The 25,592-nt window shown below is 33.2% G+C and overlaps 1 protein-coding gene across 1 annotated transcript in view; it reads left to right on the top strand.

Moving 5' to 3' along the window:
* Positions 1–23,359: 23,359 nt before the first annotated feature.
* LOC129234338 (LIM/homeobox protein Lhx1-like) overlaps positions 23,360–25,592 on the top strand; it is a 119,817-nt gene continuing 117,584 nt past the window's right edge. The window contains exon 1 of the mRNA XM_054868331.1: positions 23,360–23,535. Within this exon, the coding sequence (XP_054724306.1) occupies positions 23,360–23,535 (176 nt within the window). The remainder of the gene's footprint in view (positions 23,536–25,592) is intronic.

Genomic DNA, 25,592 nt, shown 5'->3' with positions numbered 1-25,592 from the left:
ATTACTCTGGCAGAGAAACAACTTCTACAGAGATATTTACTAAGATCAAGCTAGGTATAACAACAAAACCCCCTCGTTGCGTGGAATCGTTTTTCCTGAAATGACACTGCATTGGCAGAGTAACAACTTTTGCAGAAACAGTTTACTGAGAATATTCGAGGTATTTTGTTACCTCACTCCTTGGTAACGACTAACGAGGATAGGAGTTTTCTGCACTGAAACAACACGGGCAGAGTAACAAATATAACTCAGGTTATTTTTTGATAACACGCAAGGTATATGACAAGAAAAGAAGAAAAAAACTCCCCAGTAACGAGAATGTATTTTCCTGCACAAACTCAACACTGGCAAAATGATAACTTTTATAGAGGTGATTTACTCCTGAAAATATACGAAGAATTTTGCGTCAAAATTTCTTAGTAACGACTGGGGAGGATAACTAGGCCAAGTATTAACAACAAACCCCCCTGTTTTCGGGGACTGGTTTTCCCTGAATTGACACTGTGCTGACAGAGTAACAACTTTTGCAGAAATAACTTGCATAAATATACTTTACTCGGTGAAAAACTTATTTTGACTCCCCAAAATTTCCCTTTTTTTTCTGATTATTCTCCTTTCCAGTTTTCTTAAATCAGAAGCTGAAAAACGCTCTCTTTCCCTCTGTATTTAAGGTGCGTATGAAAAGTTTTCAGTGGCCATTAATTTCATACACACTTCTAATTTTCTGACCTCGCGGCTGCTGGGTATTATATACACTTAAATTGAAATTTCAATATTTTACTACTGAATACAATTTTAAGTGCGACTCAGAAAATTTCATTAGTCATTAACACCCCTAGACATTAGATAATGACAATCAAGTTTTTATAAAACGCCAGCGTTTACTTTAATGAACTTTGGTGATATCATGGAGACATACCATTATAATGACGTCTGCCGCCCCAGAATGAAATCCTGTATACATACTCAATTTAATTGCATAATTATATAATTATGTTTTTTTCTTCTAGAAATATGCATTCGGATGATGAAAAGAAAGCATAAAAAAGGGGGGAGGGTCTCCAGAACGCACAGGGTGTCCGACTTAGGAAAAATAAGCGGTTTTGATAACGCGGTTTTATTTGTTATAAACTGAATCATTAATGCAAACGGTTTTCAAAACTCATGATCAGTTAATTACTTCCATCTACTACATACTAGTAAGTGTACATTAGTTCTTACCTGCTTGGAAGTGAAGTAATGATGCTTCAAAGCCGTACTTCAAAAATTTCGTAGAACAAAAGAACAAACATTCAAACGCTACACACAAATGACTGACTCGGACTGAGCAATGGCGATCCCACAGGTTGTTGACAAAGTAATGAACCATTTAAGATGTCTACCGACAGTATGTGCCACGTATGTGGCAGAATAGACCGGCCGTCCGACTTGGTGAACTTTCTCTATATCCGTCATTAAGTCCTACACAGACGAAACCGGAAAAAATAGAATCCTTTGAAAAATTCGTATTATTTGATATATGTCTCGACTTCGACTCTCGCCAGTTTTTGAGATGTCGTGAAGTATATCAAAACATACAAACGTTTGATAAAAGCCTGTTTTTCGAAAAATAATATTTGAAAGAAAAAAAATCTAGCGAGTATTAAGTACCAGTAGATTCCCGATTATCCGGCTCGCGACTATACTGACTCCGTACTATCCGGCCTAATAAAGAATATTTGAAATCGGTCATTTGTAAAACTGGTCATGGAAGTGCATGGGGAAAATAAAGAATACTGAAATGTTTTTCTTTTTCCACCCCCTGCACGCAGCCTCCGTGCATTCTGATCCCCCAATAACACAGGTGGCACATTAGTTAGAAGCTGTCTCACTTTTGCACTCAACACTTATGACTAACCAAGAGGTTAGGTTTCTAAAAATAAAAACTGAATACAGTGGCTCCCAAAAGTGTTCGTACACCTTGAAGTTTTGTAGTAAAACCAAAATAACGCAAAACTGAATTCGAATATGAAGTCCAATTTTTTTCCACACCATTCCTATGCCATTCTGAATAAAATCCAGTAGTTTTTTTTTTTCAAAATATTGCCAGATTTTATTTTTGAAATTTGTCAAAAAACGAAGATACAGAGAAAAGATACGCCACAAAAGTCATCGTACACTAAAATATTTTCGAATAAATTCATAATTAAATTTATCATATGTGGTTTTTTTATTATTTTTGCATTGTAATGATACTATAAAGTCATTTGCCTTTAATTTTTTGTGTATTTATTCCCTAATATTCTTCTTATTATTTTTAAATGGCATGTATGCGTAGAAAACAACAAACACGATTCGAAATTCGATTTTTTTACTCACAGTAGCCGTAAATTGGTTTGAAATGTCTATAAATTGGTTAATTTATACCATTCTATAGTGAAGTGCTTGATAAAATGCTTTTAAGACAAGAATCATATCGAAAACAAGGTAAGAAAAGGTCAACTGGCAAAGTTAACAAAGCGTGATCGGAGGTTTACAGTTTGAAAAAAAAAACATGAAAAACACACATTTCAGAACTGAAAAACTTTCTGCAGAATTGAATGAAACTTACGTTTAATTTTTACCTTAAATTGTAGGCCAAGGTTTCTAATTAGCTGGATTAAATGGGACCTCTCCCCGCAGAAATTTTCTTGTTCGTGCGAAAAACAGTAAGTTTACGCTTTCCGTTGTAAAATCAATGATAAATAAGCTCAAAATGTTTTGGAACACCGTCTTACTTATAAATGAAAATAAATTCAACATTTTGGGTAAAATTGTTGTATAATTGTAAATGGAAAAAAAAAGAGGAATTTAATCTTAAGAACTTAATTGGATCAGTTAAACAGGACGGTGAGAGTGTTCTTGTGTAAAATTGCATCTCAGGATCAGGACTTGGAAATTTGGAAGTTTTTGGTGAAATAATGAATTATGCTGTTCATTTTAATATTTTAAAAAAGAATTTTAAACTATAAGCCCAAAATTTGGTAATCGGAAACAACTTTGTTTTTTATCGAGAAAACGATAAGAAGCACATGTTCGCGTTTGGTGCTTCAAAATTTGTCCTAAAGCTTAGAAATATCTCCTCAATCGCTAGATTTAAACTAAATGGAACATATTTGGAGATATCTGGTGGCTAGATTTCGAAAATACACCATTGAAACGAAAAGCGAACTAGAAACAGTAAGACCCGTAGTGCGGCTGAACACTTACTCAGAAATTGCACAAAAAAAGAAAGAAAAAACGATGAAATATATTCCCAGACGTTTAAAAGCTGTTGTTGCTACTGCATGATATTCTACTAAATAATAACTTAGTAAAAAATATTTACTAATTTTTTGACATTTTTTCAAAGTGTTCGAAGACTTTTGTGAGATAAAATTTCCGGCACTTTTTGGTTTTTGATTTAAAAAAAAATAAGTTTTAATGTTTTATAAAAAAATTTCATGTAATTTGTTAAAAATAGATCATAGATCTTATAATAAAATACCTATTCCGAAATATTAATTCTGACCAACGGATAAGGGAATATTTCATTGAAAGTCGTAGGTGTACGAACACTTTTGGGAGCCACTGTATGTATCTGTTAAATAAAACAGTAAGCACTACTTCTACTTTTGTTATTTATCTAAAATATGTAATTATATGTGTTTTAAATTAAGTAGGGGGTGGAGTTAAAAGATGGAACTCCGTACCATCCGGATTTTTTGTTATCCGGACTGCCGATCCGCTACATTAATCCGGATAATCGGGAGTCTAATGTATTTCTATAAGCTTGGTTCGCACTAAAAAACGTATAGCAAGACAAATGTACGCTTTCTTTGTTAAAACACTCAAAAACTTAATACCTTTATATTTAGGCACATTTAAAGCAGTCAAAAATATTTTTATTAAACTTTGGAGAGAAGAAATAGACGGTACACAGCACACAACTTAGTACAAATAGCTTTTACTATACCACCTATATTTCTTCCTTGCTCAATCATTAATTTAAATTTTATTGGATGCTTTAGAATTAACCTAAACATGAAGCTATTAAGATTAACTGCAATTTTTGAGTGTTGTAATCAAGAAATCATATACTTGTTTTCCTTTTCCTTCAACCTTTCTAGTGCAAACCAAGTTCATAGAATAAACTTTGATTTTTTTTTTTTTTTTTTACATTTTTTAAAAGTATTTTTTGTTTTGAAATTTATTTGAGGTGAGACTTTTTTAAATTCAAAACTACTTTTAAACATTTTTTACGTAAAAAAAATAGAGGTAACAGGTAAATAATTACCTGCTACCTATTCTTCTTCAAAATGAAAATTAAAAAATGTATGGATTTTTGTTTGGATCAAAATCTACTTCGTTTGAAATATTTCAAAAACCCAAAATAAACAAAACCATGCTTGCTTAAGTTCAGCCTTGAAATTAATTTGAGCAAAATAAGTCAACGTGTATAACAGTACAAACAAAAGCATTATAAGCTGCTATACACGCTGACTTATTTTTCTCAACAGGGTTGTTCCCAAAATTTTAAAAGTATTTTTTTCTGAAAGAGCATGCTTAAAAACATAGAGTCTGACCAATTTTTAAATAATTTAAGTTTAATATTTAAAAAAAAATACTTAAATCGGAGCGCTTTCATTGTTTACGGCTTCTGTTGATGACATCACAAATGATCAAATGCCATTCTGTGTTGCCATTCACAGTGCAGTTAATTCGCATCTTTACTCACGTGTATTGGCAACAATATGGTTGATAGCAAACGTAGAGCGCAACATTTAATTAGCTTCTTGATTATCATAACGTGGAAACGTGGTAGAAAGATGCGGCAAAGTGCATTATTTGTGACGTCATCAAGACCACGCCTTGTTTGAAAAATCGGACATTTTAAAAAGTTAATTTAAAAAAAAAACTGTTGGGAAAATGAAAATCCTTTTCTGGATCCATGGTTTTTTTTTTTTTTTTTTTTTTTTTTTTTGAGCAATTACGATTGCGTATTGTCCTCATTTGACCGTCTTTGAGGTCCGGTTCCTTTTTCAGCTTGTACCAGGGGCCTCTGCAGCCCCACCTCCAAACGGCCTCTGCAGGAGCGGTTCCACCTGCCGGTCCTGAGCTATCCACTTCTGCAGGTCAGGGTCGTCCATGTCCTACACACACGCACGCTCACACACTCACACATGCCTACGCGTATACACACAGGTCTACGCACACACACAAGCGTGCACACACACACAACTATGCACACGTAACCGCCCAGGAGGCCGCCAGGCTTGGGGGGACAGGAGTTGCGAAAAACATAATTTAAATTTAAAATTTCAGAATTCAAATTAATTCTCTCTTTTTTATTTTTATTTATTTATTTATTTATTTATTTTTTATTTTTTTTTTTGTTCATTCTATCCATTTCAACGACTAAAAGTAGTACTTTTGACTTAAGGAAACCACCCCATTCTGGGTACAAAGTTTTTCAACTGCTTTTTTTACATAATGAAATTAGTTTGTTAAATGTATTAATAAAATGTTATGAATCTTTTAATTCTCTACATTTTTGTGATAATATAAATGCTGCTAACACTTTTAAGGTTCCACTGCACATGATTTATGTTTAAGTACGCATGTAAAAGGGGGAGGGAAGTAATTTAAACTGAAAAATAAAATGCTTCGCCCATTCCTTACTCTGAACTAAAATCGAATTTAAATCAAAAGTTCTTTTCTTAATGCTGTCTTCGTATCTGTTTCCAATTATAGGAATCCAATAGGATGTTCATCAAGTTCAATAGCTAAATCCCCATTACCCTTTTAAGCTTTAATCGGCTACGGCAAAATACTTCGCACGGAAAATGGAATTTCGCATAGAATTACGTATAGCTATGGTTGCCAGATCGAGTAAGTAACTTAGCGGCCTTAATGGAAATAGCAGCTCACGTCAATCACACGTGGTCGGAAGGCGGGAAAATGAAAGTAATTTTGGAACTGTTCGAAATTCTATTACTGGAATAGTCTCTAATTTCAATTCGCAGAAGTTTTAAAGACGGGATGTGTTTCCCTCTTCATGGTTAAAAATGACTTTTTATTTCATTTTAAAAAGGTGAAGTTTCGAAGATTCTTTTTCAAGTTACATTTCAGACGGAATTTTACTGGAATTAGAATTTCAACTTCGATTGCTTTTAATGGAGAAAACGGTATGATTTCTACTTCTTCTGCACTTACTGGTTCATACTAAATTATTATGACTGTAAAAATCATTACTTTTTATTCATTTATTTTTAACGTATTGAAAGACTTTAATTATTGCCGATGATTAAATGCATTACTTTCTATATTTTAAGAGCATTGCAGCGTAGATTTTTGAAGACTGTCCTCCTGATCTTTATTCAAATGGTGCAGATACTTTGTAGTTACATTATTAAGAAAAAAAAAGTCCTGCAATGTACGTATCGACTGCACGAAGACCCTTTTAATTTGAAAACTTTCATAGGGCCTTCCAAGAAAAAAGTTCAAAGTAATAAACTTTTTTCTGCAATTAAAATAATTTCTATATTCCCCCCTCCCTCCCTTTCTTTCCTTTTCTATTTATTTTCTTTTTCCTGTAATGTTGTAGAAATAAGTTTCCTTTTCTAAATATCAACTCTACAAAGATTTAATAAAAAATACTTTTTCGAGCAATAAAGAATTGCTCATTTATTCTCATTTGACCGTTTTTGATTTTTCAGACTACCATAACAACGAGAATAGGTCTAACTCATTGTTTTTAGTACGAGACTCATTATCGTCTTAATGGTTATAAATCGTTTGCGTTCATTCAAGGAATAATTCAAGCAGATTTTACAGTAAAAAACGGAGGGGGGGGGGCTGTAAAATCACGTTTTATTTTCGGGAAAAGCACCTATATAGATAAACTTAAATAACAAAAATTCATACAAACTTTTCAGATTACTAATTTCCATCACTTAAGATTGGCAAAAAATAAAAATAGCATAACAGTATACGCTATAGATATAATTTTTATAATATATGCACTGGAGCAAGTTGGTCATAATAATTACAGTAATACCTCCTTTACGGGACACCGTTATTTAAGGGACTTTTTCTGCTCCCAGACCCTTCGAATAAGGACCTCCATGTATTTGCCTCTCATTAAGGGACACTCTATTTAAGGGACAGTCACAGAGAAATATTTCAAAAAAATTATGCATAAATGTATTAGAAATGTCAAATTTATTGAAATTCAAGGTCACACTTTTGTCCAAAAATTAATCTGCAAAAGTTTGTATGGGCATTAATATGCAAATATACGAGCATTCTAAAATTCTTGCCGAGACCTACATTCATGCTTTTCCCTTTAATCAATTTTTTTTTTTTTTTTCATATGGGTTCAGCCCGACAGATAGTGAATTCCATGACAAGCTTTGTACAGAAAACTTGTAATACGATCAGACTGTGTTCTGCATTGTAAATTATATGACCTCAAACAAATTCATATAACACATTAATTCAAAATCATAATTAATGAAAATCAGTTACAAGGCTTTGATACTACAAAATATTTGATACAAGTTTAAAATAAGGTTTTCTTTTCCAATTTGAATACATCTGAGTTTTATTTAGTATCTATAGGCATATATACACTGTTAAAAAAAACCTGAAAATTCAGGTAGTTTTCTGACTGATTTTAACAGAATAGTTCCGTAATGCTTCAAAATGTATTTTTTCCTTACAAAAACGTAAACACCCCGACGAAAACGGAATTTTTCCATTTCTACGGTTGCCGCTGTGCTGTACTTTGCTCCGATTAGTCTTCAAGTCATGATAAACATCACTTATTGATAGTGCTTATTAATCGCACTGTTACATTCTGCTAATTAAAAGCATATTTAGAATAACAACTCAGATGCTGTAGACAAAATACATAGCTTGCTATTTCATGTCTGGAGAGTAATATACTCGTATGTCGAAATTGTTTATACGCCTTTGAACTTTGTAGGTTTGGAAAAATGTTCGCGCCATTTTTAGACTGGCAGATGTGTTTTGATCGCCCTGGTGATTTGATGTGGGTTTTACCGAGTCAGTATTAGAATATTTTTGTGGTTTTAATATTTTGCTCAATACTTTGAACAATTCTATTCGTTAATCATATTGTGTGCTCCAGCAGTGAGAATAGTTTAAGGATCTCGTGTTATCAATTTAAAATAAAGTCTATTGGATTAGCTGTATCCAGATGCATTTAGCACCGCTGGTCATATGTAAGTGTTGTTGAATATCTTTGTAAATGTTAATACAAATGTATTTTCCTTGTTAATATGCATTTGATAGAATTCCGATGATAGTTTATTTAGAATTTATACAACTATTATAGAGTTATTTTTTATTGCTCTTACGCATTCTTGAAAGTTAATACACTAAATGCCATTTCGTATCTATACCGGAGATTATCGTGGTGTGCGAGCAACATAGGAAAAATCACTCTTTTGGGGGGGGGGGGGGGGATTCGCTTCACAGTTTGGAATACTGAAAGTAACTATTTTAAATCTCTAAATAAAGGTGTATTGTTGATCTTTAATATATACAATGAAAGTTTTGGCTACAATAAGTACTTAATTTAATTTAGTAAGATCTTATCCAACAACTTATTTGAGATTATTGCAAGTTTCTTGGAAAAACAGTTCGGGTAAAACGAACTGATTGATATATGCTTAAGTAATAATGATTATGTACTAAAAATCTACGTTGCGATTCCAATGAGTGAAAAATTTGGATATCATTGGGAGGGGGGGGGGGGGAATGTAGCATCTGAACCAAAAATTCTTCACGTGCATGTCAATGATTCTGTTTTTAAACACAATAGATATGCGGTACTCTCTATCAGGTATATTATTATATGATAACGTCAACCTGCTTTTAATAGCATTTTATTTGACATATTCTGCAAATAAAAATATCATATTTTTCATGTATGTTTTTCCACGCCACCCCAGACAATGTACGACGAAGGGAATATCGAACAGTATCAGCAGGGATAATTGGTGTCCTATTCAAATCCATCAATTTTTCTGCTAGTACTATTTGATTAATTTGACTCATCTGAAGTTGATATAAAAAGTTTTGGTCAGCAAATGGATGCTTGGGGTATGTTAGGTAAGTTCTCTCTCCAGATGTTAATTTAAAAAATCTTTGAGTAACAAATGCAAATAAAAAAAAGTAATATTTTTAGAACAGTTAACTATATCTGTATTATATATCATTTTAAAGAACTAAATTTTTAATGAAACGAAAAGTCAATACTTGTCATATCTTTTTAAATATTTTTTTAAAATAAAATCTTTTTATATAAATACGGGAAAGTGAGAAATGGAAAAAATATCGCAATGAAAAAATAAGGAACGTAAATTCTGTTAAAACACAGAAAGATCGTAAATGAACGGAAAAATAAGAAATGGAATTTTCGTTCAGTCACGAGAAATTTATAAACGGAAAACTACAACTACGGAGAAATAAGAAATGGAACTTCTGTTAAATCACGGAAAGTCATTGAACGGAAACGTAATATTTACGGCAACTTTGCTGCCGGTACTTTCTCCGTTATTTTCAGGAAATTTTTTTAACAGTGTATGAAACATTTTCAATAATTAATCTCAAATGTTATTAGTTTACGTTTATTATGAAATTACACTGAGTTTACGCAGCATGCGTGAATTCATCTACCTCCGAAGAAGGGACATCTCTATTTAAGGGACAAGTTGTCGGGTCCCCTAAGTGTCCCTTATTAAGAGGTTGTACTCTGTATATCTTTATTACCCCATTTTAATTACCATTTCTTTTTTATGGATATGTCTTTTGTTAAAAATCTAGAAAATCTCTAGTCATAATATAACGGGTGCGAGTTTCTCCTCCGTTTCCTTCCCATTTGTAGAAACAAGCCATTCGTGATTGCAAAAAGCATAATTTGAATTCAACGTACTGTGAATTTGAAACACAATTTTAATTTAAATAAATACCAGGCCTAGATGCAGGCTGTTTTCTTTCTTTCTTTCTTTTTTTTTTTTAATTATTGCACGTTATAAATAAGATCTACAATTCAGGAGAAAAGGCGAAACACTCGTTGTTATTTACTTATACGCATTGGGAAAGCAAATACAGTGTCAATCAACTTCTGTCAAAGTTTTCTTTTGAATGATTAAGGTAAAGTTTGAAAAGGTCATACTGAAATGAAAATTAGCTTCAAAATTCTGATTGGAATGCCATATTTTTTTGCAACAAAACTTTTATTTGTAGTACATTACTCCTGATAAATTGAAATATTTCATGTATGTCTAGAGACAATACTGTCGAAATATAAGAAGAATGGTTTGAGGTGCAGATGTTCTTCGAGAGCAAACTTCAAGCTAATCAGCTATCAATCATGGAAAGCTGAACGGCTTTATACTCTAAAATAATTCAAATTATTCAAAAAAGATATGTTTTATTTTTCTCTTTTCTCAACTTTTAGTCAAGAAGTTATGGATCAACTTATACACGAATGTGTATGGTAATCTAAAATATAGCGTTTGAATTGACTGTATACAAAACTTCTACAGATATTATGTCATCGATTTTCAAGGAAAAGTAAGTCTCAAGGCTCAAATTTTGGATAACCTCAATTTAAACTTTTGCAGCGCGATAAAAAAAAATTAGTAAAGATTTTTTTTTTTTTTTTTTTTTTTTTTTTTGACCCTTTTCCCCTATAATTGACTTGACTTGATTCTCTTAACGCCTAGTGACGCATGAGGCCGCTAGCGTGGCATTCCATCCCTAGCCGGTTTAATGCCGCCTCCCTGGCACTCCCCCAGCTTGGCCAAACAAAGGCATTTCTTTCTTGTATGGCCATCTGACGCCAGGTTAGTTTTGGACGCCCGCGCTTCCTCTTGCCATCAGGGGTCCACGGGAGAGCAGTTCTTGTTTGGGTCTTTTGCCTGCATTCCGAGAACATGTCCTATCCATGACCATCTGTGCTTGTTTTTATCAGAGAATTCTTTGCTAGCGGTTTCTGTAAATATGTTTTTTTCTTTACGCGGATGGGTGTTTAACCCATCACACAACCCTCCTCTTTTACCCGGGTTTGGGACCGGTATAGAGGCGAGACGAACTCCAGCCTATGGCAGAGTTTTTCCCTATAATAAGTTTAGTAATTTTTAAATTGCGTTAAATTCTAATTGACAACAGCAGTCCGATCTAGTTTGTCGATTTGATCAGTTATTCTTAAATGCCAAAATATATTTATAAACTTTATACACATTCTTCATGACCTTGTATACATTACTTATGTGGAAACAATTTGCACCCTAACTTATCACTATTGATTATACAATCTCTTTGAAGAATTTAAAAAACTATACATTGTAGGAATTCACTTGGGTCTTTGCAGAAATTTCGAATCTATAAATTACACTCTATCATCAAATGATTCCATTTTTGTGATATATATAGGAGAGTGACCCAAAGCGGGTAGGCCTTCGTATGCCCCCCCCCCCCATGGTGTGTAAACGGCGATGCATGCGTATGTCGTGATTACAGGAACACCCCTGACTTCTAATCAGTCCCAGCGTTAAAAATTTTAAAAAAATGACTTCTTTTTTTTCTAAATTAACTTATGCAACTTTTGATTAGTCGAAGACCAGCTTTTTTTTATTGTCAATAGCATTACGTTATTCTGACACCATCCACCTATACGAACTACGATAATCAGTTCGTTTGTTTCTTTTTTAAATTTAAGGTTATAATTATTGAAATGAAAAACGTGCCGTCGGGCAAAGCGAGTATAGGATTGAGTCATATATTTATTTATAATTTCTTGACTCGTGTGCAGCCTTAGATTTTCTATTTCAATAGGATAAGTATAACTTTAAAAAGTTATGTTTCAGGATGACAATTAACTAGTCTATTAATTTAATCAGTTAGTTCTTTATCTTTTATAAAGAACTAACTTTGAATTAGATAAGTACAACTGTTTTATATATATTTTTTTTATAATGCCAGGTAGCTAGGCAACTATTTTAATTATTTTAACTTCATATTTGATTGGCAAATGTACCAAATCACAATTAGTTTAGCTTACCCGCTTTGGGCTGCCTGATTAGGGCAAAGCGGGTTTTTCAAATGTTTGTAAAGTTTGATAATAAGTAAATATTGGGTTTGAAATAATTCAAAAATCACTTTTTATTTTGAACTTCAAGAACCTTGCTAGGAAAAAAAACCGAAATTGTTGCTATAAAGGTCTAGAAACTACAATTTTCGAGCGTTCCTCGAAAACCTACCCGCTTTGGGCCACCCTCCCCTACTCAATGAAAAAATATTTGGAAAAACACTTATTCATAGTCACAAAAAGATTTCTTTTTTTATTTCCTTACTGAGCTCACAAGTTTGAGAGAATATATTGAAAGTGAAAGTACCCAACCTCAAACGTCAAAAATGATAAATTTAAAGGGATCTTAAATTTGTTTTATTACAGTTCCATTTTAAAAAATCAGTATCATCATACCAAACGCGTTATCTATTGGAAGATTCATATTTATTAGAAGAATCTATATAGAAGGTTGGAAAACTGCTGTAAAAGTGGAATATCACCACGTTTGTAGAGAGAAAAAAAAAATTACAAAGTTCGATATATTAGAGTAGGCATCTTCACCATCCATCATCATATGAATTATACTCTGTTATCTAAATAGTGTAATCGTTTTCTTTCCGTCAAAATCTGCAAAAATATAAGGGAAGTACTAAAATACTATGATTAGATTCAATATTAGTTAAAATGGTAAGTTGGAAAATAAACTGTTTAATAAATTTTTAAAGAAAGGGAGCAATCCGAAATCGACTGACATTGGGAGCTTTAGGTTCGGGTAATAAAATCGTCTGACAGCACTGAATGAGAGGGGTTGCAAATGCAATCAAAGCGGGTCCCGAACATTGTCTCATTACGAAGATGGCCTATTGCATTGCATGCATCTGGAAGGGAGAGGGAGCGGATAATGCGCTTTCCCTAAGTGCATTAGATACGCACTTGCGCTCCGAAGTGATTGACACATTTGGCTAAAACGCGATCGCTCTTGGCTGGGTTTATTGTTTCTTTAGGGGTGCGATCGTAACACTACTCAGGAACTGCTTTTCAGAGAAAGAAAATTTTCTTTCTACAAAAAAAATTGTAGTGAGGGAATGTGGGGCAAAGTGAAATGGTGAAATATTTACTCTGCTTTTAGCACCACCAATCTAGTTGTAGTTTAACTATGCACCAACACGTGCAGTCTATTCCAGTCAAGAAAAAGTTATACCTCTGAAAATCAAAGAACATTATAATAACAGCAATTTTCAAAAATTGATATTTTGTCTTGTAATATTTTATTGTATAAATCAAAAAGTATTTTTAGTAATTACTACATAATAAAATTCTTGTTGTTAACATTTTAAATTTTAATTAAGACCTACTAATATTCAGTGCAGTATTTATTTCTTTCATGCCATGCTTATTTGAATTTTAAATGCTTTGTACGGTTTGTCAAGTGCATGCGGTACAAAGTGAAATGGTTCGTTTCTCAATCCTTTGTCACTTACATATTCATTCATTTAATATTTCATTTAAACTCCTCTATTTCATAATTCTTTTATTTATTCATTCATATACTTCTTTTGTTATTCATTCACTATTTTATTCACTCATTATTTTCTTTCTAATACGTTTATTAATTTCATTATTTATTTGTAAATTATTTCATTTTTTTCACTTATGAATTCATTCCTTTATTTACTCATTCATTTGATCAAAAATTGTAAAGGAAATATTTCATTAGAAAATATTTTATTTTTCACTTTGCCCCATGGAAAAAAAGTGAAACCTTTTCCACCTTTTTTTCGGAAATATAAACTTCTTGCCAAAAATTAAAGAAAAATGTTTCAATGCAAAAGTTTTATTATGAATTAGCCGCTACGACGACCAGCTGGTTCGCCTTTTTGCGCCAGGGTTGCCGCAGTCGGCGGCTGCTTAGACAATTTAGCGACGGCATTAATCAATATTTTTCTCTATATATCAATATTATCATTCACCTTTTTACGCCAATGTTGCCGCTTTCGGCGGCTGCAAAAATTAATTTCGTCGCGGTATCAATCAATTTATTTCTATCTATATCATTAGTAGTTTGAATAAAATATCTTCTAGATCTACACTGTTAAAAAAAAACTGAAAATTCAGGTGGTTTTCTGACTGATTTTAACAGAATATTTCTGTAATGCTTCAAAACGTATTTTTTCCTTATAATAACAGAAACATCACGAAAAGAAGTAACGAAAACAGAATTTTTCCATCTCTAGGGTTGCCGCTGTGCTGCACTTCGCTCTGATTAGCCTTCAAGTCATGATAAACATCACTTTTGATAGTGCTTATAATTCGCACTGTTACATTTTGCTAATTAAAAGCATATTTAGAATAACAACTCCGTTGCTGTAGACAAAATAGATAGCTTGCTATTTCATGTCTGGAGAGTAATAGTACTCGTATGTCAAAATTGTTTATACGCTTTTGAGCTTTGTAGGTTTGGAAAAATGTCAGCGCCATTTTTAGACTGGCAGATGTGTTTTGACCGTCTTGGTGATTTGATGTGGGTTTTACTGAGTCAGTATTAGAATATCCTTGTGGTTTTAATATTTTGCTCACTACTTAGAACAATTCTATTCGTTAGTCATATTGTGTGTTCTAGAGCGGTGAGAATAGTTTTAGGATCTCGTGTTATTCCATTTCAAATAAAGGCTATTTATTGGATTACTTGTATCCAGATGCAATGGAGATACTTAAATTTAGCACCGCTGGTCACATGTAAGTATTGTTGAATATCTTTGTACACGTCAATATACAAATGTATTTTTCTTTTTAATATGCATTTGATTGAATTCCGATGTTAGCTTATTTAGAATTTATAGAACTATTATAAAGTTATTATTTATTGCTCTAACGCATTGCATTCTTGAAAGTCATCAACGCTAAATGCCGTATCTACCGGAGAGGTGTGCGAGCAAGATAGGAAAAATCACTTAGTTTTTTTTTTTTTGGGGGGGGGGGGGGGTTCGCTTCACAGTTTGGAATACTGAAAGTCACTATTTTAAATCTCTAAATAAAGGTGTATTAATGATCTTTGAAAATACAATGAAAGTTTTGGCAACAATAAGTACTTAATTCAATTTGTTAGGCTCTTATCCAACAACTTATTTGAGATTATTGCAAGTTTCTTGGAAAAACAGTTCAGGTAAAACGAATTGATTGATATAGATATGCTTAAGTATGATGATTATGTACTAAAAATCTATGTTGCGATTCCAATGAGTGAAAAATTGGGATATCGTTGGGGGGGGGGGAGGCATGCAGCATCTGAATCAAAAATTCTTCACGTGCATGTCAATGATTCTGTTTTTAAATACAATAGATATGCGGTACTCTCTATCAGGTATATTATTAAATCATAATGTCAACCTGCTTTTAATAATATTTTATTTGACATATTCTGCAAATAAAAATATCATATTTTTCAGGTATGTTTTTCCATGCCACCCCAGACACTGTACGAAGAAGGGAATATCGAACAGTATCAGCAGGGATAATTGGTGTCATATTCAAATCCATCAATTTTTCTGCTAGTACTATTTGATTAATTTGATTCATCTGAAGTTGATATAAAAAGTTTTGGTCACGGATGCTCGGAGTAGAAATTATGTTAGGTAAGTTCTCTGTCCAGTTGTTAATTTAAAAAATCTTTGAGTAACAAATGCAAATAAAAAAAGTAATAATTTTAGAAAGTTAACTATATTTGTATTATATATCATTTTAAAGAACTAAATTTTCGATGAAATGAAAAGTCAATACTTGACATAACTTTTTAAATATTTTTTTGAAAATAAAATCTTTTTACTTAAATACGGGAAAGTAAGAAATGGAAAAAATATCACAATGAAAAAATAAGGAACGTAAATTCTGTTAAAACACAGAAAGATCGTAAATGAACGGAAAAATAAGAAATGGAATTTTCGTTTAGTCACGGGAAATTTATAAACGGAAAACTACAACTACGGAGAAATAAGAAATGGAACTTCTGTTAAATCACGGAAAGTCATTGAACGTAAACGTAATATTTACGGCAACTTTGCTGCCGGTACTTTCTCCGTTATTTTCAGAAATTTTTTTTAACAGTGTATAGTCGAAACTCATGTTTCTAACTTAAAGTGAAGCCTGCAAATAGCTGTGCATAGCCCAGACCTTTGCAATCATTTAATCGGACCAGGTCTAATTCAAAAGTCAGCATTGTTCTTTCGAGATCTATCAAACCAACTTACAGCCCAGTACCATACTCAATCTTGTTTAAGTTTTGTTTTTTTGCAAGCGCTTTTTCTCAAGTGCTAAAATAATGTAAAAAAGCAGTGCTGCGGATTCGGAGTTGAACTGATTTTGAAGAGAAGGAGTCTGAGTCGGAATTCAAAGATTAGAAATTCCAAGAGTTGGAATCGGAGTCATTTTCCCTCAATGCCCTTAACACTGCCAGTAGCGAGGTCGGAGTGAGAGTTGGAGTCGAACTGATTTTAGGGTAAAGGAGTCAGAGTTGCATGCTCTGAAATTTCCGAAGTTGGAGTCGGCCATTTTTCTCCTTGGTCTGGAAAGTGAACTAAAACTTAAAATTTGAAAATATGACAGATTTCAACTGGAATGTTCAATGAGAAGTTTGATACTAATGGTTATGCATTTTTGAATTATGAAAAATACCTTAAAAAAAATTTTAAATAAGAAAAGTAGGTAAATAGTTAATTTAAAAAAAACCTTACACAAGAAAAATTGGTGCAATTAATGTGTATCATTTTGATACTAAAAAGTTTGTTTATGGCGTAATATCGTCGGCATCATGCTGAACTAACGAATGTGAAAATTGGCTCTTTTCAGGAGAGCCAAAACAATATTTTTGTCCAACAGACGCGTTTAGTTATTTTCAACGTTTTAATTTTATAGATACCTTTAAGTGTAAAACTTATCGTTTGTTGAAGTTATAACCAATAATAGCCCTTTTTGAGTACTACAGCAAACCATTGAATTTGAAAAACGCGATTCGCGATTTTTCACGTTTGTTTGTTTAGCAAGTTTAGCATGGTGCTGACCATATTATCAAGTGTTTTTTTTTTTTTTGAATACACAAAACACACCCACACACACACACACACACATTACTTTCGTTTTGTACATTCAAATATTTAGAACCAATGCTGTGAAGTTGGAGTCGGACTGATTTTAGGGTAAAGAAGTCGGAGTCAAGAGTCGAAGGTTTAAAAATTCAAGAGTCACAGTCAATCATTTTCCCTTAAAGTCTGCAACCCTGCCAGTTCTTGTAGAATCGGAGTCGAAGGCTCCAAAATTCCCCCAAAGTCTGAACACAGTTCAGTTTGCTCGACTCAATCACGCCCAATGATTCTGATTTTGAGATGAAAATTTCAGTTTGACTCCAAGCAATAGAAAAAAATCTAATAAGATTGAAAAATAGCAGTAAAAAATTGTTGTTCGTTACTCCAAAGTCTAAAGCGCCCTCTATCGGCATTTTTCAAACTACATCTTCAAAATTTGTTTTTAAGAAAACACTGATAAAAAGAGTAATTTTAGCTAAAACTGCAAACTAATCAACCAATTTTTCCCCTTTTTCTGATCATTTGAAATTTTGGACCCTAAACTTTAATGACGTCTTTCTCCTTCGGAAGACGTTTGGGATCCTTATTTTTACCATTATATTGTTTGTCCTGATGTGTACTCTCGCCCCTTAAAGTTTTGCCCAAGAGCTCAGAAACACCCTGTATGTATAGTCGATTCCGGTTAATATAGGACCACATTGGGAAGGACCATTTTGGTCCTAATAACCGGTTGCTCCGATTAAGCGAATAGGACCTGTGTAGCTTAACCGATCATGCTATACACTGTTAAAAAAATTTCCTGAAAATAACGAAGAAAGTACCGGCAGCAAAGTTGCCGTAAATATTACGTTTACGTTCAATGACTTTCCGTGATTTAACAGAAGTTCCATTTCTTATTTCTCCGTAGTTGTAGTTTTCCGTTTATAAATTTCCCGTGACTGAACGAAAATTCCATTTCTTATTTTTCCGTTCATTTACGATCTTTCTGTGTTTTAACAGAATTTACGTTCCTTATTTTTTCATTGTGATATTTTTTCCATTTCTCACTTTCCCGTATTTAAGTAAAAAGATTTTATTTTCAAAAAAATATTTAAAAAGTTATGTCAAGTATTGACTTTTCGTTTCATCAAAAATTTAGTTCTTTAAAATGATATATAATACAGATATAGTTAACTGTTCAAAATTATTACTTTTTTTATTTGCATTTGTTACTCAAAGATTTTTTAAATTAACAACTGGACAGAGAACTTACCTAACATAATTTCTACTCCGAGCATCCGTGACCAAAACTTTTTATATCAACTTCAGATGAATCAAATTAATCAAATAGTACTAGCAGAAAAATTGATGGATTTGAATATGACACCAATTATCCCTGCTGATACTGTTCGATATTCCCTTCTTCCTACAGTGTCTGAGGTGGCATGGAAAAACATACATGAGAAATATGATATTTTTATTTGCAGAATATGTCAAATAAAATATTATTAAAAGCAGGTTGACGTTATGATTTAATAATATATCTGATAGAGAGTACCGCGTATCTATTGTATTTAAAAACAGAATCATTGACATACATGCACGTGAAGAATTTTTGATTCAGATGCTGCATGCCTCCCCCCCCCCCCCCCAACGATGTCCCAATTTTTCACTCATTGGAATCGCAACATAGATTTTTAGTACATAATCATCATACTTAAGCATATCAATATCAATCAGTTCGTTTTACCTGAACTGTTTTTCCAAGAAACTTGCAATAATCTCAAATAAGTTGTTGGATAAGAGTCTAACAAATTGAATTAAGTACTTATTGTTGCCAAAACTTTCATTGTATTTTCAAAGATCATTAATACACCTTTATTTAGAGATTTAAAATAGTGACTTTCAGTATTCCAAACCTGTGAAGCAAACCCCCCCCCCCCCCAAAAAAAAAAAAAAAAAAACTAAGTGATTTTTCCTATCTTGCTCGCACACCTCTCCGGTAGATACGGCATTCAGCGTTAAGAATGTAATGCTTTAGAGCAATAAAAAATAACTTTATAATAGTTCTATAAATTCTAAATAAGCTAACATCGGAATTCTATCAAATGCATATTAACAAGAAAAATACATTTGTATATTAACATGTACAAAGATGTTCAACAATACTTACATGTGACCAGCGGTGCTAAATTTAAGTATCTCCATTGCATCTGGATACAAGTAATCCAAAAAATAGCCTTTATTTGAAATGGATAACACGAGATCCTAAAACTATTCTCACCGCTCTAGAACACACAATATGACTAACGAATAGAATTGTTCAAAGTAGTGAGCAAAATATTAAAACCACAAGGATATTCTGATACTGACTCAGTAAAACCCACATCAAATCACCAAGACGATCAAAACACATCTGCCAGTCTAAAAATGGCGCCGACATTTTTCCAAACCTACAAAGCTCAAAGGCGTATAAACAATTTTGACATACGAGTACTATTACTCTCCAGACATGAAATAGCAAGCTATCTATTTTTTTTACAGCATCGGAGTTGTTATTCTAAATATGCTTTTAATTAGCAAAATGTAACAGTGCGAATTATAAGCACTATCAAAAGTGATGTTTATCATGACTTGAAGGCTAATCAGAGCAAAGTACAGCACAGCGGCAACCCTAGTGATGGAAAAATTCTGTTTTCGTTACTTCTTTTCGTGATGTTTCTGTTATTGTAAGGAAAAAATACGTTTTGAAGCATTACAGAAATATTCTGTTAAAATCAGTCAGAAAACCACCTGAATTTTCAGTTTTTTTTTAACAGTGTACATAACAACATAATACATGTTACACAAAGCATATAAATGCCCTTATGATTATTGCGAGCCCCATATGTGTGGTAAGCGTACAAAGACATTAAAAATTGCTGTTTACAAAATCTGTCCATCAAAACATAAATTAAAGTACAGCGAATAATCTTTTTACACTCGTCCCAGATCGATATGATTTTGGCTATTCCTTCGACTAAGTAGCGTTTCAATTCAATAATATCCAGAAGTAAATAAAAATGTGATAGTGAAAAAATAAGTGCTAAAAAATACTTATCGATCATAGTTTCCAATGAAACATAAATTATATATTTTACAACTAAATTAAAAAAATTTGAAATTTCATTAAAAATTTGATTTTTTTTGGAACAGTGTCGCCTTGAAATGGGAGTTTCGTGAACCATTTTTTCCTGGTAAATATTGCTGGGTTAAATTGAAAGTTACAAGAAACCATTATAAATCTTTATTGCACTAACTATTAAGTTCGTTGACCTTACATAAAACTCGCCTCAAGTGGGAGATTTTTTATATTTTTTTCCAATTTGTTCTGACGTTCCTTGGTTCGATTAAACGGATTTTTGGTCTCAATAAGTGAATAATATTAGTCTTGTGTTATGAGATAAGTTTTGGTTCTTCAAGATTTGATCCGAATAAGCGGCTGTCCGATTAACCGGTGGTCCAATTAAGCGGAATCCACTGCGTACATATATTTTTTTTCATCTTTGAAGCACCGAGTTACCCATTAAGCACTTTGTTGAAATTGATTTCTAAAAAGTAAGTGAGATTTTAAAATCTTATTTTCTTTAAAAGACGCGCCAAAATCGCGAGAAAGTCTCGCATGGAAATATTTTTCAAGTGAGATTTATTTCAAAAGTGGGTGATTTTTCGAGCTCTATCAGGAACCCTGCATCTCGAAGAACAGTGCTATAAGATCTTGCATACTGCATAAGGTGATCGAACCGTAGTCTGTTTGGAAAAAAAACGTGCAGTCTGTCGTTATGTGAATATAAATGTTTGATAGACATAACTTAACACTGCACCTTGAAGTCTATCTTCTACGATATAGTTACTCCCCAGCGAGAAATCCAAGGAGAACTAAAAATTACCTTGGGAACCAGTTCTTTAGTTTCAATACTATTTCAGAAATCATGTTACACTGAATTTCCCTACAAACTCTGAGGAATAGTTTCTCTGGCACCAAAAATTTCTGCCTGCCACCTAAGATTTTACGATTTTTGTCAATCTTTTCTTACCTCTATTTTTTTGCTTCATCTGGAAAACAAAAAATACAAATAGCTCGTTGGAAAAGCTAAGCTCTTTCGTTCATTTGCTGCAACTTACCGGTGCGAATCCAGATTTTTATCTATACAAGCACGAAAACTAAATACCAAAGCTGTGTGGATGCTGATCCGGATATTCCGACCCTAGCAATAAAAACCTACACACATTCGTACTAGTTACAACAACCTCACATTTCTCATCAATAATTGGATGTTCAATTTGGAATTAGAATCCTTATGGTTTCTGTTTGTTCAATGTTATTTTTGAACACCAGAATTTGTAAATGAAGGTAAGCATTGTAAAATTTCTACCCTTTATTTTAAGTAGTAATCTTCCCCTTGAAATTCATACGTGTTAACTTAATTAAATTCAATTAACTACAAGCCAAAAGTATCTACTCTAATGACGGGGGTCCGCACTGAACATTGGTCCAAGAAAAGGGTTCGCTTGCAATAAAATTTGGAAAGACCTGCTTCAAGGTATATTTCAGTAAAACAAATTTTCATCAGATAAATAAATACCTTTGTGCTGAACAGTAAAGTAAGAAATAAGAACGTCGTAAATTGTTATCAATTAGCAACAATAAATTAATTTTCAGAATTTAAGTAAAATGATATTTTGCTGCCAGGGATTTGTTGAAAATCAGTGAAACATAATCTTGGAGCTTAATATCTATATGATGAGTGACCCTTGTTCTGATGATCTGCTCTTTGGTAAATAATCTAAAATAAGACTTGAAACTCGAAAAATGGATGGTACGTAAATGTGCTAAGAACATTTGAAAAAAAAATGTAACCGTAAAAAACAAATTATTCCCTGACAGAAGATGCATTGATATCTGAGAGAGAGACAAACTTAGCGTTATTTTGTTAACTATTCTTTCAAAACTACGGCTTCGTTCGTAAAAGGAAGTTTACATCGATATCTTTACCGCCAGTTGGCCTCGCCCTATCACATCCATTTTACATTGGTTGCATCAAATCAGCCTCCACGCATGACCGACATTGATTGACGTCGCAGTAGGCAATTGGCCCCGCCTTTGACACCGCCCACTTATTTTGTCCGCCCCATCTGCCGCTTCTCCACTCCAAGTGCCAGAACATGCGAATGCCGCATGGAAACTTGATGCTCGTGTCCGTTTCTCTCTGATTCCCAGTGCTAGAACGAGTTTTTGGCGGGATCATATCACATCTCCGGCATTGGTTTCCGCTGGAGAAAGTTGATTGTGGGATGAGAATTATCGATTGGAAGTAAAGTTTCTGTCAACATTGTTGACTGTTGAATTCTGCTTTGCAGTTTGGTAAAAAATTTCACTTGCCATAAATATAATTGGATGAACTAGAATCGTTATATAACGTAAGAGGAATATGTAAGATATTACTCAGCAAATCCGGTGGAAAGGAAGCACACATTTGTCTAATTCAGTAAAACTATCAGTGATATCTTCATTAGAAGGTAGAAGTGTAGCAAATTCTCTCAGGTTGGAAAATGTACAAGAATCCACCTCATGTTGTTTTAAAAATGGGTTAAGAAAAGAGTTTAGAGGATAAATGAAGTTGACAAAGAGTTTAGAGAGAGAAGTTGACAAAGAATGTTTCTTAATTTAGAACCATCACGCTGGATTGTGTGTTCCTGGATCTCTCACAAAATTTACTCTGATAACCATTTAACGATCTACAAATAATAATGCGCCATACAATTGAAGAGACTTGTTTCGAATGTGAAACTTTTAAACCATTTCCTTGCTGAAACAGCTTGTTGAAATTCAAACGAAGTGTAATTTAGAGGTCCTCAAGAGCTTTTACGTTTCATCAAGAATTTTAAACCAACTGAAAATATAACATTGCAAAGAATCATCAAAAAGCTGTAATCATTTCGAGTAACTAAAAGACCCAATTCAGCAACAGTGAATCGTTTCGAACCATGATATAATCCTAAACCATAAAGTAACTATCCTGCAGCGGAATCGAAAACAATTCCTGCAACGGAATTGCACTTTTACACGATCCTCAGAAGTGTCGTCAAAAACAAAAACCGAAAAACTTGAGCAAGATGCAACAGAAGTCGTAGGTCGTGTGGAAGAATTTGCTAAGCAGTCATGAAGCGAGTGCTGTGTGCGGGATGTGACACCCCGATTCTGGACCGTTTCCTCCTGAAGGTGGAGGATAGGGCCTGGCACGCTAAGTGCGTCAAGTGCTGGGACTGTCAAGGAACACTGGCAGAGAAGTGCTTCTCGCGCGAAGGGAAACTCTTCTGCCGCACAGATTTCTTCAGGTGAGTTTCTATCTGTGTGTGCTTATCGTTTAAATTTTCTAATGCCTATGATTTAAAAAAAAAAAGAAAATCAGTCTATCAGCATTTTGATCTGATTAAGGACGAACAAAAAGACTTGCTCAGTACACTGTAAAAAAATTCCGAAACGTTACTGGGTATTTCCGTGTCACGTTTCGGGATTTTAATGGTTTTTATCCACTTCCTGGAAAAATTAAGTATTCTTGACTAAAAGTTTCCTGAATTGCTACAAGTCGCAAGAATACAGACTTTTCACTGTTGTGAAAAATATTTTTATCTCCCAGTTTAAAGATTAACTGAGCGTATATATAAAGTGTATCGGCTTTACTTCAGGTACGACCCGTCCATGCTAATTAAGCTCCCAAAGGAAGCGAAAAAGAGTGGACTGCATTGCTTTGCGAGATTTGCAGGCAAGTAAAGTTTTCGTTACTTACTTACAATTCTGGCATAGCTTTGGCCATAAGTGCAATAATGCTCTTTTAACTTGCTTGAAAAATCAGAATGATGCCAAGATATTACTTCCACAGACACGGCTGGTTTTAAACGGGAAGATTTCTGAATTTTTCAGGAAGCTTCCAGGATAATATCAGGAATGTATCTGAATTTTAGCTGAAAAAGTTCCTGGAATTTGCAAGATATGTTGCTGGCAGATATTGGGCACATCAGCTGCCCATTATTTTCCAGGAACGTTTCTGAATCGTTTTTACAGTGTAGTTTCTAATCTGTGGGGTTGCTCTATCCCCCAAGAGAGGGATAGAGCAACTTTAAAGGGGGCACGCAGCTCTTTTTGACATATGACCGAAAAAAAAATCGATGTCAGTAAGTAAGAGTCGGTAATGTTTCATTGGCACTGCATTTGAGTTTGAGTGCTCACACTATGAACATCAAAATATTTTCAATGACACCAGGTTTTGGGAAAATGTGTGCTTAAAAGCAAGCCCATCAGTCCATCGCATTGACATTGCATTAATATTTCACTTATATAATATTTTTATAATGTATAGTTTCTGCAAAAAAAAAAAAAAAAAAATGAGTTATAAAATGTAGTAAAATTATTTATCACTACTCAAATTACAATATAATAGTAAATAAATATGCATTGCGTGAACACTATTTTGTAAAAGTTATGAAATTGTTTTTCTAAACAATTAAATAAACTGAAACTTCAGGATGGCATTTGGGAAATTGAATTGTTACGAAAACTATATGGAGAAGGGGTGGATAGTTTCTTTATGAAAAAAAGGGAGCGCAGGTATAAAAAGTTTGAAAACCATTGCTGCAACCGAAGAGGTCAAAAGAATTTATAGAGGCGTAAAAAATCTCAAAATTCAACATGAAATTTTCATTTTTGTTTAAAATTAAAATATTTTTTGTCGTTTCTTTCTTCCTTTGCTTCGCGCTTATAACATTTTCATTTAGTTTGAAACGGATCTTGAATTGCTAATCGATATGGATGTTCTGTCATGAGAAGGGAAATTATCCCATAACACAAAACAACTCAATTTGAATCCTTTTTGTGCGTGTTTTAACCTTTAATAACTGACTAGCCTGCGTGCCCGGCGTTGCACGGGCTACTTAAAAAATGAAAGAGCTGCTCAACTGATGTTTTTGTTTTATTCTGACATCAGTTTCTAAAGCGCTAAGGAGTAAATAATTACGCGTAATGCAAGGTTTGCAAAACACCAGTAGAGCATATTTTTGGCAAAAATCTCTTTAACGTTAATCATATTTATCAATAATACAAGTTATGAGTGTTTTCAATTAGCACAAAAGATGAAAATATATGCATTCTCAACTATAATATGTGCTCACTTTAAACGGAATTAAATCTGATAGAATATATCTGAAATATTTATGTACAATTACAATCAGCTTTTTACATAAAATTACACACACTTTTTTGTTGATTACGTGAAACTAAAGCACCAAGACTTATTAAATACCAATAAGTATTAATTTAATATCAAGTCATCAGATTCCAATTAAACTTTAGTTAAAATCCTTAAAAACAATCTTTTTTGTTCAACTCTGTTTCACTT

The sequence above is a fragment of the Uloborus diversus genome, chromosome 1, assembly GCF_026930045.1.
Source record: "Uloborus diversus isolate 005 chromosome 1, Udiv.v.3.1, whole genome shotgun sequence".
In the NCBI taxonomy this organism is placed as follows: Eukaryota; Metazoa; Arthropoda; class Arachnida; order Araneae; family Uloboridae; genus Uloborus; species Uloborus diversus.
This window is presented reverse-complemented; position numbering and strand designations above follow the sequence as displayed.